The sequence below is a fragment of the Papio anubis genome, chromosome 2 (genome assembly GCF_008728515.1).
Source record: "Papio anubis isolate 15944 chromosome 2, Panubis1.0, whole genome shotgun sequence".
In the NCBI taxonomy this organism is placed as follows: domain Eukaryota; kingdom Metazoa; phylum Chordata; class Mammalia; order Primates; family Cercopithecidae; genus Papio; species Papio anubis.
Genome location: NC_044977.1, coordinates 89,335,758 through 89,350,890, shown reverse-complemented (window position 1 = coordinate 89,350,890; position 15,133 = coordinate 89,335,758). Strand labels below are relative to the sequence as shown.

Below are 15,133 nucleotides of genomic sequence, written 5' to 3'. Positions count from 1 at the left end.
TGCTGGGATTACAGGCATGAACCACCACACCCAGCCAGAAATCACCATTTTCTTATGCGAAATTAGCATAATTATTGAAAATATAAATAAAACCCAATGGTGGCAAGGCTATGGAGTCACTGGAACTCTCATACTTTAATGTCACTTTGGAGAGTGGACTGTACTATGTGCTTTATATGCGTCATTCTATTAGTGTTTACAATAACTTTGAGATGTACCATTTCCCCATATTTTCATTGAAGAGAACGAGACACAGGGGATTAAATAACTCATTCAATGATACAAAACTAGATATTGATAGGCTCCAGAATATCCACGGCCTATACTTCTGACCTCTGTGCTCTGTTGCCATATAAATATGCAGACCTTCTGACCCAGTAATCTCATTCCATTCAGATGACTTAGTCCTAAGGAAATAAGATAGATGGGATAGAGCAGGGGTTGTGAATAGGGACTCCTGGGACTACATACTTTTATTCAGAGTCTACTATTTACTAGCTGGTGTCAGATGTTCTGAAAACCTAGCAATTTAAGACAAAATAAAAATATACACATCCAGTCCAGGTCTTTAGGAAAACTATTTTTTTTTTTCAGATGAGATCTTGTTCTGTTGCCCAGGCTGGAGTGCAGTGGCACAGTCATGGCTCACTGCAGCCTTTAGCTCCTGGGCTCAATTGATCCACCTGATTCAGCCTCCTGAGTAGCTGGGACTACAGGCGTGTACCACCATGCCTGGCTAATTTTTGTATTATTTTGTAGAGATAAGGTTTCGCCATGTTGCCCAGACTTGGGTGGAAACTTTCTTGTAATCAAAAATAAATATATGTCAGAGATAGTGGGGAAAAGTTATTTTAATTGCTGTTTAAAATGTGGCAACTCCTATGGACAAAGGGTGTTGTTTGTTCTGAGATGACCTGAATATTCCAAAGCTATAATGGATCTGCCACTCCTTTCTAGCTTATCAGCAGAATATTATTTCCTATTTGCCTAATTCAGGGCTACAAACATTTCAGTCTGCATTACTTTTGAATTAAAGTGGGGTTTCTGGAACTGTTCTCTTTCCCAGGGAGCTCATCCGCTGTTTGAAGTGGTATATGGACTGCTCAGCAGAACTGATTCGACAGGACCACATTCAAGAAGCCATGCGGGTAATGTACTAACCTCTCCATACATAAGAGACCCACTCATGCAATTATTTGTGAGTAATCTCAATGATATAATGTGCAGGACAAATGTTGACATCGCAGTACCTGGCCTGCTTTCAGGAATTACTGTCTTGATCCACATAATTTCTCTTTCTTTTTTTTTTTTTTTTTAATTTATTTATTATTATTATACTTTAAGTTGTAGGGTACATGTGCATAACGTGCAGGTTTGTTACATATGTATACTTGTGCCATGTTGGTCTGCTGCACCCATCAACTCGTCATTTACATCAGGTATAACTCCCAATGCAATCCCTCCCCCCTCCCCCCTCCCCATGATAGGCCCCGGTATGTGATGTTCCCCTTCCTTTTTACCTTGATTTTGTCCCAGAAAACCTTTATTCCTGGTAATTTTAAAGAAGGAGGGAGAGATGATATGCACATGGCTCCTGGCCATCCTCCCCTGCCTGATTTCTTACCCATAGTATCAGTCCTTTCTACCACTGGCTAAAGTATAGTAACTCCTTCTAAGCCAATGTTGGTGGCAATGTTGATTGAATTAAGATCCTCTAATAGTGTTCTGTTTTTTGGTAGTTACTAAGCATTCATTTTTTGAACGGTTTTAAGTAAAAAAAGCTGAGTAGATGCACTGTATGTGGATTTGTTCAGAGGAAGATAATCTTAAAATTGTGGCCTTAGGAAGAACTGTGGTCTTCCATGGTCGTGACCATTGTCAGCATTCCTGCTTAGACAGGTTCCCTGACAAGGCAGCCCTTTGTATTGCTGGGTAGCTCCAATTGACAGGGGACTGTTCTCATTTTGAGTTAACTCCACTGTCTGGTAACTTCTTTTCATGGCTACTGCTTCTGCAAAAAAAAAAAAAAAAAAAGCAAATTAGTTTTGCTTTATTTCTGTCCTCTTTTAGTATCACATCACCTGCACAGAGTAGTACTAGACCTGTGTTTTTGTCCTTTTCCACATGTTTAACAGGTGCAACATAATGTCTTCTCAAACATTATCAGACTGAAGGGGCAAAATCAAATCATAGATTTGCATTTACCCTGCTGCTTATTTGCACATTCTGTAAAAATCTGAGGCTACAAAGTTCTTTTCTGTCCTCTTTCATACAAATGTCTGCTGAGCAGTACCATCTGTCCTAGGGGCTGAGATGCAATGATGAATAAAATCAGCCCATCTTCTTCAAGAACATATCTGCAGTGTCCTAAGGGGAGGCACGAACACAAGTGTAGGGCAGGGTGCTGAGGCATGTGAGGAAAGGGCCTGGGTTCTCTTCTTCTCAGAACCCTAGCACCTGTCAGGTACCTAACAATCTTTGAGTGGATAAAAGTTGAGTTAAATGCAAAAGATTCTATATGAGCCTAAAAAATAATTGCTTAAGGATACTGGAGAAGGCAGCACAGAAGTTGATTTCTCCTAAAAATAATTTGTTTAATCATTCAGTCAATGTTGCTTGATACCTGCCATGCTTCAGACATTGTACTAACCACTGGAGTTTCAGCAGGGGCCCAAACAAAAATGGCTAGGGCTTCATAGTACTTTCATTCAAGTGGGGAAAGACATACAATATACATAAAACAGATAAATACATGTATTTATCGTAATTCTAATTAATGTTGCCACCAACCTTGGCTTACAAAGTCAGTTTAAAAAAAAAAAAAAAAAAACTTGGCTGGCCGTGTCGACTCACGCCTATAATCCTAGCACTTTGGGAAGCCAAGGCGGGCAGATCACCTGAGGTCAGGAGTTCAAGACCAGCCTGGCCAACATGGTGAAACCTCATCTCTACTGAAAATACAAAAATTAACCGGGCATGGTGGCATGCACCTGCAATCCAAGCTACTACTCGGGAGACTGAGGCACAAGAATTGCTTGAACCTGGGAGGCGGAGGTTGCAGTGAACCAAGATCGTGCCGCTGCACTCCAGCCTGGGTGACAGAGCAAAACTCCATCTCAAGAAAAAAAAAAAAAATAGTTGAGTACTATGAAGTAAATAAACAAGATAATGGAACAGACTAGCTGGAAAGGGGGGTTTACTTCAGATCAAGGGTTTGGGAAACCTTCTCCGAGGAGGTGATCTCTGAGCTGAAGTCAGTGTTAAGAGTTAAGGAATGAGCACTCCAGACTGAGGAAACAGAATCTTTAAAAGCCTAGATGGGAAAGGGCTTGGGTTTTGTTTTTGTTTTTGTTTTATTATTATTATTATTATTATTATTATACTTTAAGTTCTAGAGTACGTGTGCACAACGTGCAGGTTTGTTACGTATGTATACATGTGCCATGTTGGTGTGCTGCACCCATTAACTCATCATTTACATTAGATAGCATCTCCTAATGCTATCCCTCCCCCCTCCTCCCTCTCCCCTCCCTCTCCCCACGACAGGCCCCAGTGTGTGATGTTCCCCACCCTATGTCCAAGTGTTCTCATTGTTCAATTCCCACCTATGAGTGAGAACATGCGGTGTTTGGTTTTCTGTCCTTGCGATAGTTTGCTCAGAATGATGGTTTCCAGCTTCATCCATATACTTACAAAGGACATGAACTCATCCTTTTTTATGGCTGCATAGTATTCCATGGTGTATATGTGCCATATTTTCTTAATCCAGTCTATCATTGATGGACATTTGGGTTGATTCCAAGTCTTTGCTGTTGTGAATAGATGTGCATTCGTCTTTATAGCAGCATGATTTATAATCCTTTGGGTATATACCCAGTAATGGGATTGCTGGGTCAAATGGTATTTCTAGTTCTAGACCCTTGAGGAATTGCCACACTGTCTTCCACAACGGTTGAGCTAGTTTACAGTCCCATGGACAGTGTAAAAGTGTTCCTATTTCTCCACATCCTTTCCAGCACCTGTTGTTTCCTGACTTTTTAATGATCGCCATTCTAACTGGTGTGAGATGGTATCTTATTGTGGTTTTGATTTGCATTTCTCTGATGGCCAGTGATGATGAGTGTTTTTTCATGTCTGTTGGCTGCATAAATATCTTGTTTTGAGAAGTGTCTGTTCATATTCTTTGCCCACATTTTGATGGCGTCGTTTGATTTTTTCTTGTAAATTTGTTTAAGTTCTTTGTAGAATCTGGATACTAGCCCTTTGTCAGATGGGTAGATTGTAACAATTTTCTCCCATTCTGTAGGTTGCCTGTTCACTCTGATGATAGTTTCTTTTGCTGTGCAGAAGCTCTTTAGTTAATTAGATCCCATTTGTCAATTTTGGCTTTGTTGCCATTGCTTTTGGTGTTCTAATCATGAAGTCCTTGCCCATGCCTGTGTCCTGAATGGTATTGCCTAGGTTTTCTTCTAGGGATTTTATGGTTTTAGGTCTAACATTTAAGTCTTTAATCCATCTTGAATTAATTTTTGTTTAAGGTGTAAGGAAGGGATCCAGTTTCAGCTTCCTACATGTGGCTAGCCAGTTTTCCCAGCACCATTTATTAAATAGGGAATCCTTTCCCCATTGCTTGTTTTTGTCAGGTTTGTCAAAGATCAGATGGTTGTAGGTGTGTGGTGTTATTTCTGAGGGTCTGTTCTCTTCCATTGGTCTATATCTCTGTTTTGGTGCCAGTACCATGCTGTTTTGGTTACTGTAGCCTTGTAGTATAGTTTGAAGTGAGGTAGTGTGATGCCTCCAGCTTTGTTCTTTTTCTTAGGATTATCTTTGCAATACAGGCTCTTTTTTGGTTCCATATGAGCTTTAAAGTAGTTTTTTCCAGTTCTGTGAATAAAGTTATTGGTAGCTTGATGAGGATGGCATTGAATCTATAAATTACCTTGGGCAGTACAGCCATTTTCACGATATGGATTCTTCCTATCCATGAGCATGGAATAGTCTTCCATTTGTTTGTGTCCTCTTTTATTTCGTTGAGCAGTGGTTTGTAGTCCTCCTTGAAGAGGTCCTTGTAAGTTGGATTCCTGGGTATTTTATTCTCTTTGAAGCAATTGTGAATGGGAGTTCACTCATGATTTGGCTCTCTGTTTGTCTGTTATTGGTGTATAAGAATGCTTGTGATTTTTGCACATTGATTTTGTATCCTGAGACTTTGCTGAAGTTGCTTATCAGCTTAAGGAGATTTGGGGCTGAGACAATGGGGTTTTCTAAATATGCAATCATGTCATCTGCAAACAGGGACAATTTGACTTCTTCTTTTCCTAATTGATTACCCTTTATTTCTTTCTCCTGCCTGATTGCCCTGGCCAGAACTTCCAACACTATGTTGAATAGGAGTGGTGAGAGAGGGCATCCCTGTCTTGTGCCAGTTTTCAAGGGGAATGTTTCCAGCCTTTACCCATTCAGTATGATATTGGCTGTGGGTTTGTCATAAATAGCTCGTATTATTTTGAGATATGTTCCATCAATACCTAGTTTATTGAGAGTTTTTAGCATGAAGAGCTGTTGAATTTTGTCAAAGGCCTTTTCTGCATCTGTTGAGATAATCATGTGGTTTTTGTCTTTGGTTCTGTTTATGTGATGGATTACGTTTATTGATTTGTATGTTGGACCAGCCTTGCATCCCAGGGATGAAGCCCACTGATCATGGTGGATAAGCTTTTTGATGTGCTGCTGGATTCAGTTTACCAGTATTTTATTGAGGATTTTTGCATTGATGTTCATCAGGCATGTTGGTCTAAAATTCTCTTTTTTCGTTGGGTCTCTGCCAGAGTTTGGTATCAGGATGATGCTGGCTTCAAAAATGAGTTAGGGAGGATTCCCTCTTTTTCTATTGATTGGAATAGTTTCAGAAGGAATGGTACCAGCTCCTCCTTGTACCTCTGGTAGAATTCAGCTGTGAATCCATCTGGTCCTGGACTTTTTTTGGTTGGTAGACTATTAATTATTGCCTCAATTTCAGAGCCTGTTATTGGTCTATTCAGGAATTCAACTTCTTCCTGGTTTAGTCTTGGGAGGGTGTATGTGTCCAGGAATTTATCCATTTCTTCTAGATTTTCTAGTTTATTGAGTAGAGGTGTTTATAGTGTTCTCTGATGGTAGTTTGTATTTCTGTGAGGTCAGTGGTGTTATCCCCTTTATCATTTTTTGTTGCGTCTATTTGATTCTTCTCTCTTCTTTATTGGTGTTGCTAGCAGTCTATCAATTTTGTTGATCGTTTCAAAAAAACCAGCTCCTGGATTCATTGATTTTTTGAAGGGTTTTTGGTGTTGCTATCTCCTTCGGTTCTGATCTTAGTTATGTCTTGCCTTCTGCTAGCTTTTGAATCTGTTTGCTCTTGCTTCTCTAGTTCTTTTAATTGTGATATTAGGGTGTCAATTATAGATCTTTCCTGCTTTCTCTTGTGGGCATTTAGTGCTATAAATTTCCCTCTACACACTGCTTTAAATGTGTCCCAGAGGTTCTGGTACATTGGTCTTTGTTTTCATTGGTTTCAAAGAATATCTTTATTTCTGCCTCATTTCATTATGTATGCAGTAGTCAGTCCGGAGCAGGTTGTTCAGTTTCCATGTAGTTGAGCGGTTTTGAGTGAGTTTCTTAATCCTGAGTTCTAGTTTGATTGCACTGTGATCTGAGAGACAGTTTGTTATAATTTCTGTTCTTGTACATTTGCTGAGGAGTGCTTTACTTCCAACTATGTGGTCAATTTTGGAATAAGTGTGATGTGGTGCTAAGAAGAATGTGTATTCTGTTGATTTGGGGTGGAGGGTTCTGTAGATGTCTATTAGGTCTGCTTGCTGCAGAGCTGAGTTCAAGTCCTGGATATCCTTGTTAACTTTCTGTCTCGTTGATCTGTCTAATGACAATGTGGTGTTAAAAGTCTCCCATTATTATTGTGGGGGAGTCTAAATCTCTTTGTAGGTCTCCAAGGACTTGCTTTATGAATCTGGGTGCTCCTGTATTGGGTGCATATATATTTAGTATGGTTAACTCTTCTTGTTGAATTGATCCCTTTACCATTGTGTAATGGCCTTCTTTGTCTCTTTTGATCTTTGTTGGTTTAAAGTCTATTTTATCAGAGACTAGGATTGCAACCCCTGCTTTTTTTTGTTTTCCATTTGCTTAGTTGATCTTCCCCCATCCCTTTATTTTGAGCCTGTGTGTGTCTCTGTATGCGAGATGGGTCTCCTGAATACAGCACACTGATGGGTCTTGACTCTTTATTCAATTTGCCAGTCTGTGTCTTATAATTGGAGCATTTAGTCCATTTACATTTAAAGTTAGTATTGTTATGTGTGAATTTGATACTGTCGTTATGATGTTAGCTGGTTATTTTGCTCGTTAGTTAATGCAGTTTCTTCCTAGCATCAATGGTCTTTACAATTTGGCATGTTTTTGCAGTGGCTGGTACCAGTTGTTCCTTTCCACATTCAGTGCTTCCTTCAGGAGCTCTTGTAAGGCAGGCCTGGTGGTGACAGAATCTCTCAGCATTTGTTTGTCTGTAAAGGATTTTATTTGTCCTTCACTTATGAAGCTTAGTTTGGCTGGATGTGAAATTCTGGGTTGAAAATTCTTTTCTTTAAGAATGTTAATTATTGGCCCCCACTCTCTTCTGGCTTGTAGAGTTTCTGCCAAGAGAGCCGCTGTTAGTCTGATGGGCTTCCATTTGTGAGTAACCCAGTCTTTCTCTCTGGCTGCCCTTAACATTTTTTCCTTTATTTCAACTTTGGTGAATCTGACAATTATGTGTCTTGGAGTTTCTCTTCTCGAGGAGTATCTTTGTGGTGTTCTTTGTATTTCCTGAATTTGAATGTTGGCCTGCCTTGCTAGGTTGGGGAAGTTCTCCTGGATAATATCCTGAAGAGTGTTTTCCAGCTTGGTTCCATTCTCCCTGTCACTTTCAGGTACACCAATCAGACATAGATTTGGTCTTTTCACATAGTCCCATATTTATTGGAGGCTTTGTTCATTTCTTTTTACTCTTTTTTCTCTTAAACTTCTCACTTCATTTCATTCATTTGATCTTCAATCACTGATCCCCTTTCTTCCTCTTGATCGAATCGGCTAGTGAAGCTTGTGCATGTGTTATGTAGTTCTTGTGCTATGGTTTTCAGCTCCATCGGGTCATTTAACGTCTTCTCTACACTGTGTGTTCTAGTTAGCCACTCCTGGCCTCAGGTGATCCACCCACTTCCACCTTCCAAAGTCCTGGAATTACAGGGATGAGCCACTGCACCGGGCCCCAAGAGCTTGGATTTTTAAGGAACCAAAAGGCAATTGATGTGGCTAAAGCAAGGGCTTTCAAATGCTAGATTGGATGTAGAAGATGATAATAAGGGAGAACTGTGACTGTTTCTAAGGGGTCTTTGCTAAATCAGCTGAGTTGATGGCAAGGCCATTTATGGAGGTACAGAATTCTGGGAAAGATAAGGTTTGGGTAGGGAGAAGGAAGAATTCCCTTTCGGGGAGCATTTTTCTGAGGTGTTTTCATATTTGTTCTCACCATTTCACACTTGTTCTGTAATATATCCAACACTAAGGTTTTATCAGTTCATTTCCTCTTCTTTATCTGATTTCAGTTTACATGTCTCCTTCACCAAATTAGTAAGTTTCCATCTAATCCTGTTTTCCTCCTTCTTCATAGGATGCATGCTCCTGGCCTGATACTTCTCATTCCAGTATCAAAAGCCATGAACCAGGAAACTTCTTCCTTAATACTTTTGATTCAGTATATCTTTCCACTCATAACCTTATCTCTTCCTTTTACCTTCAGAATCATGACCTTAAAAAAAGTTCTGTTGAAGAAGGTGAAAATAAAAAGTTCATTATTTCTTACTTGGTTTTATTGTTTGTTCACAATGTGAGAGGCATGCAGGGGTGTCGTTGTGGGTTTTAGGGTGGCTCTTCACAAGGCATTCTAAAACAACAGCACACTTTTCCATGCTGAGCTGTATCAGTTCCTTAGCAGGTAACCACAAGGAGGAAAGAGAGGGCACGGTGGATCTTCTTGGTGATACAAACATGGTAATAACTTTTAGGATCTCTTTTCTTACAGGTTTATTAACTTAAGCAAAAATGGACAGGGCAACTGCTTGAGCCACAGTTAAGTGCTCCATTGTCTCTACACAGTAATCGGAGCACCTTTAAAGCTTGAACAAATTCCACAGGCTCCACCTCTCACCTTCTATTCCACTCCTCTGCCCCACTCTCCTTCCCCAGTTGAATCTGTCAGAGGTGGCCAGCATCACCTGGTCCTGATCAAGATGGTACTGATCCAAAAATTCAAGAGATTCAAGAGGAGTGGGGAAGAGGGAAGTCAGGTACTGACGAATGACTGGAAGTGGCTTTATTTTCCATGTCCTCATCCGGGTTTGCATGGAGACTTCTCTGACATCAGCCTTGTGCTCCTCTGCTAGTTGTCTTATATTGTGTAACCTAATAGAGGAAGCAAGCTCTCATGCCCAAAAGGTGCAAGTCACTTTGCTGTCTAGTTCTACCTCCCTGAAACTGGCAGATGTTTCATGCCACTCATTACATCTCTTGTGGTAGCTGTTTCAAACTTAAAAACCAAACAAACAAAAAAACTTTTTAAAATTAGAAGAGTAGTATGGAGCACATAATTAGATTTGCCTACCTCTCAGGTGTCCTAAAATTACACTTTTCAGAAAAAAAATTAGTTTATTTTACTGTCTTTATTTCCAGTGCTCCACGTAATTACCAATCCTTCCTGCATCTTCTGGGGCTTGGGCATATGATAGTAGGATGCTCAATAAGTTCATGTTCTTCTTCTATGCATAATACATTTTTGGTGAATCTTTCCAGGTCTTAGCATGCTTTTCATTTCCTGTGTGACTTAACTGAGGAAGCAATCCTGGCTTTTTTAGGCTGCTCCAAGATCTATTCTATCTTTTACCTATAGGGATTCTAATCCCTACCTCTAAGGATTCCAGAATGTCAATCCTGAGCCTGTCCCTCTTTTGTCCTCTGCTGAGCCCAGCAAGCCATGTTAATCATACAAAACCAAAGTACCTAAAGGGAAAGGTCAGACCTGCTGCCTAGCCATTTAGTTTGGAAAATGTACACGTTTATTTTCTTTATTTTAATAGAAAATATGTCCTACTTCAGTGACTTCAAACTGGCATGACCTAATAAATGAAGCTGGCTCAGAAGCGTATACTTTCTGCTTCATGGGCCCAAAGAGTCACCGCAATATAGACATACTAGAGCAGTGGCAGAGTCCAGCCTGCAAGTATCTGGGTTTAACAACTGACAGATTTTTCAAGTTCTTTATAGACTAGGCATTAAAAAGCTACTAGAACAGAGGGTGTAGCATTTATGGAGACGAGGCCACACACTCATTTCTTCTACAGAATCATCTGATACAATCCCTGGATGACACATTTTCTAAACTGGCATTCCCCAGTGCCAACTGAATTTTGTATGGGCCACAAAATATTAAGTTCTGCTTTTCCAAACTGTCTAACAGCTGGATAGATCATGAAAGGGAGTTTAGGAATTGTTTCCTGTTTATGTGTCAAGTACCTGACTTCTGTTTGTTTCAGCGTTGCATAAGTTTCTCTCCATTATCTCTTCCTTTTCAGTGTCTGGGAAATCTGTGGTTTTTTGGGGTTTTTTTTTGTTTGTTTTTTTAATTAGAAAACATAGTATTGGGTCTTGAATGTGTTATCTTAAAAGGAAATTACTCTGTAAGCATGGGCCAAGCATCAGGAACTCCTCAGAATCAGATTCTGCTCCCAAACTTTTTGCAGAAGCTTCATCTTATACTATTTATGAACTGTTTATGGCAGATGTCTTTGTGGAAAGAGGGTGGATACTGGATGTATCAGGCCTATCGGCTGCTGTGCAGCCTGGGACAAGTTTTCTTCAGATTTCTGTGACCCCTGGTGAAAAAGGAGGAACTGTGTCAGGCCCCAGCTATATCTTAAAGATGTAGGAGACTCCTAAGTCTGAGGACTCCTGAGTCCTTTAGGATACTTCCTTCTTGCAGTAAACTTGAGTGTTTCTTACATCCTTGCCTTGTGACCCTTTTATTTCCAGACCTGAAAAAAAATACAAAGAAACTTATTTTTTAAACTCTGAATGTTCTTGAATTCAACTATTTCTATAACAGTCTATGGCTCCTTAATTCCAGAACCTCAGAAAACAGTTGTGAAATTATTTAATGATTCTTTCAATAAGAAAGTAGCTGCTGCTTAGTGACAATTTGGATATTTGAGAAAAAAATTTAAAAAATAAAGTGCCTATCTATCTCCATAGTTAGAACTGTCCATCACCTGATTTTGATATAGAAACTGCTGTTACTTTGTCCTTTGTTTTCTGCTATGTGAGTTCCTGACCATCTTCAACACCTCTCCATCACTTTTTCTCCCACACTTTCCAGGCCTTGGAGTACCTTTTCAAGTTCATTGTACAGTCACGGATCCTGTACTCACGAGCCACTTGTGGAATGGAAGAGGAACAATTCAGATCCAGTATCCAAGAACTTTTCCAGTCCATCCGGTTTGTGCTCAGTCTGGACAGCAGAAACTCAGAAACACTCCTTTTTACTCAGGTTCGCACACTGCAGGGAAGCTTTGCTGCTGGGTTCCTCTTTCTCAGCGGGAGGTTTCTTTGTCTTCTGGTTTTCAGAGATGAAGAAACCCTGCCAGGATCATGTGTGTTGGGTAAGGAGTGATTTATAAGGAAATACCTGATACAACAAAATGCTGCTTTTACTGCAAATCTGGCTGTGCCTCAGCTGCCAGATGTAAAACAGCTCATTGGCTTTATGTTGGAGATGAAGCACAAATTTGTTCTTGTGAACAGTCTTTAGACCAAATTTATTTAGCTACATACTACTTAGTTTTTTATGAACATCTTATTCATAGGAGATAATCAGAATGTATGGGGAATTTTATTTCCTGATTAAGCATTGTATTAACGAAAGTTGGGCACAGTGGCTCAGGCCTGTAATCCTAGCACTTTGGGAGGCCAAGGCGGGCGGATTGCTTGAGCTCAGGAGTTCAAGACCACCCTGGGCAACATGATGAAACCCCATCTCTACTAAAAATAGAAAAAATTAGGATGCACCTGTAGTCCTGGCTACTCAGGAGGCTGAGGCAGGAGAATTGCTTGAACCCGGGAGGCGGAGGTTGCCGTGAGCCAAGATTGCACCACTGCACTCCAGCCTGGGCAACAGAGTGAGACTGTCTCCAAAAAGAAAAAGGAAAAAAGAAAATTTAGATTAGCTTTTGTCCATTCCAGAAGTTGAATGAAATAATTTGTAAAACAGTAGGATTAACTAGGAAGCTTTGGCTAAGAATTAAGATTAAATTAGGATCAGAGGGCTGGCAAGATGGCCAAATAGGAACATCTCAGGACTACAGCTCCCAGTGAGATCAACGCAAAAGGCGGATGATCTGCATTTCCAACTGAGATACCCGCCTCATCTCACTGGGACTGGCTAGACAGTGGGTGCACCCATGAAGGGCAAGCAGAAGCAGGGTGGGGTGTCGCCTCACCTGGGAAGCTCAAGGGGTTAGGGAACTCCCTCCCCTAACCAAGGGAAGCCAGGAGAGACTGTGCCTTGAGGAACGGTGCATTCCGGCCCAGATACTACGCTTTTCCCACAGTCTTTGCAACCCGCAGACCAGGAGATTCCCTCAGGTGCCTACACTACCAGGGCCCTGGGTTTCAAGCACAAAACTGGGCGGCTGATTGGGCAGACACTGAGCTAGCAGCAGGAGTTTTTTTCATACCCCAGTGGAACCTGGAACACCAGCAAGACAGAACCGTTCACTCCCCTGGAAAGGGGGCTGAAGCCAGGAAGCCAAGTGGTCTAGCTCAGCGAATCCCACCCCCACGGAGCCCAGCAAGCTGAGATCCACTGGCTTGAAATTCTCACTGCCAGCACAGCAGTCTGACGTCGACCTGGCACACTCAATCTTGGTCAGGGAAGGGGCATCCACCATTACAGAGGCTTGAGAAGGCAGTTTTCCCCTCACAGTGTAAGAAAGGCTGACAGGAACTTTGGAGGGGGCAGAGCCCACCACAGTGCTGTCAAGCTACTGTAGCCAGACTGCCTCTCTAGATTCCTCCTCTCTGGGCAGGGCATCTGTGAAAGAAAGGCATCAAGCCCAGTCAGGGGCTTACAGATCCAACTCCCATCTCCCTGGGACAGAGCACCTGGGGGAAGGGGCAGCTATGGGCACAGGTTCAGCAGACTTAAGTGTTCTTGCCTGCCGACTCTGAAGGGAGTGGCAGATCTCCCAGCACAGTGCTCGAGCTCCGCTAAGGGACAGACTGTCTTCTTAAGTGGATCCCTGACCCCCATGCCTCCTGACTGGGAGACACCTCCCAGTAGGGGACGACAGACACCTCATACAGGAGAGCTGTGGCTGGCATCTGGTGGGTGCCACTCTGGGAAGAAGCTTCCAGAGGAAGAAATAGGCAACAATCTTTGCTGTTCTGCAGCCTCCGCTGGCAACCTATAGAATAGGAGAAAATTTTTGCAATCTATCCCTCTGACAAAGGGCTAACATCCAAAATCTACAAATAACTTAAACAAATTTACAAGAAAAAAAAAAAAAACATAAAAAAGTGGGCAAAGGAGATGAACAAACACTTCTCAAAAGAAGACATTTACATGGCCAACAAACATGAAAAAAACTCATCATCACTGGTCATTAGAGAAATGCAAATCAAAACCACAATGAGATACCATCTCACACCAGTTAGAATGGCGATCATTTAAAAGTCAGGAAACAACAGATGCTGGAGAGATGTGGAGAAATAGGAACACTTTTACACTGTTGGTGGGAGTGTAAATTAGTTCAACCATTGTGGAAGACAGTGTGGTGATTCCTCAAGGATCTAGAGCTAGAAATACCATTTGACCCAGCAATCCCATTACTGGGTATATACCCAAAGGATTATAAATCATTCTACTATAAAGACACATACACACGTGTGTTTTTTTCTTTCTTTTTCTTTTTCTTTTTCTTTTTTTTTTGAAATGGAGTTTCACTCTTGTTGCCCAAGCTGGAGTGCAATGGAGCAATCTCAGCTCACTGCAACCTCCACCTCCCGTGTTCAAGCGATTCTCCTGCCTCAACCTCCTGAGTAGCTGGGATTACAGGCGCACACCACCATGTTCAGCTAATTTTTTATATTTTTATTAGAAATGGGGTTTCACCCTGTTTGCCAGGCTAGTCTTGAACTCCTGACCTCAGGTGATCCACCTGCCTCACCCTCTCAAAGTGCTGGTATTACAGGCATGAGCCACCGCGCCCAGCCACACACGGATGTTTATTGCAGCACTGTTGACAATAACAAAGATTTGGAACCAACCCAAATGCCCATCAGTCATAGACTAGGTAAAGAAAATGTGGCACATATACACCATGGAATATTATGCAGTCATAAAAAACAAAGAGTTTATGTCCTTTGCAGGGACATGGATGAAGCTGGAAACCATCGTTCTCAGTCAACTAACACAGGAGCAGAAAACCAAACACCACATGTTCTCACTCATATGTGGCATATGTGGGAGGTGAACAAGGAGAACACATGGACACAGGAAGGGGAACATACACACCTAGGGGGGATCGGGGGACTAGGAGAGGGATAGCATTAGGAGAAATACCTAACGTAGATGACGGATTGATGGGTGCAGCACACTGCCATGGCACGTGTATACCTATGTAACAAACCTGCACATTCTGCACATGCATCCCAGAACTTAAAGTATAATAAATAAATTAATTAATTAAAATGAAACTTCAAAAAAAGATTAGATTAGATTCAATATTAGAAATACCAGTATGGGAAGAAAATTTGGTTTCTTATATTAAAACTACCTGGCCAATCACCTGTGCCCAAGAAGTTAAGGCTACAGTGAGCTGTGATTGGACCACTGCACTCCAGCCTGGCCACAGAGTAAGACACTGTCTCGAAAACGAACAAAACTGCCTGGCCAGCTAATCTGTTACCTTTCCACACAGTCTTACCCTAGAACAAATCAAGAATTCATTACCCCAGTCAAAAGGGAAGTATTTTTCCTTATAAAATGAATGTC

The 15,133-nt window shown here is 41.3% G+C and overlaps 1 protein-coding gene across 12 annotated transcripts in view; it reads left to right on the top strand.

Moving 5' to 3' along the window:
- Positions 1 to 15,133, top strand: part of DOCK3 (dedicator of cytokinesis 3) — a 669,732-nt gene that overhangs the window by 540,014 nt on the left and 114,585 nt on the right. For all 12 annotated transcript variants that reach the window (XM_031662807.1, XM_031662809.1, XM_031662806.1 and 9 more), the window contains 2 exons: positions 1,067 to 1,148; positions 11,459 to 11,629. In XM_031662807.1, the coding sequence (XP_031518667.1) occupies positions 1,067 to 1,148; positions 11,459 to 11,629 (253 nt within the window). The remainder of the gene's footprint in view (positions 1 to 1,066; positions 1,149 to 11,458; positions 11,630 to 15,133) is intronic.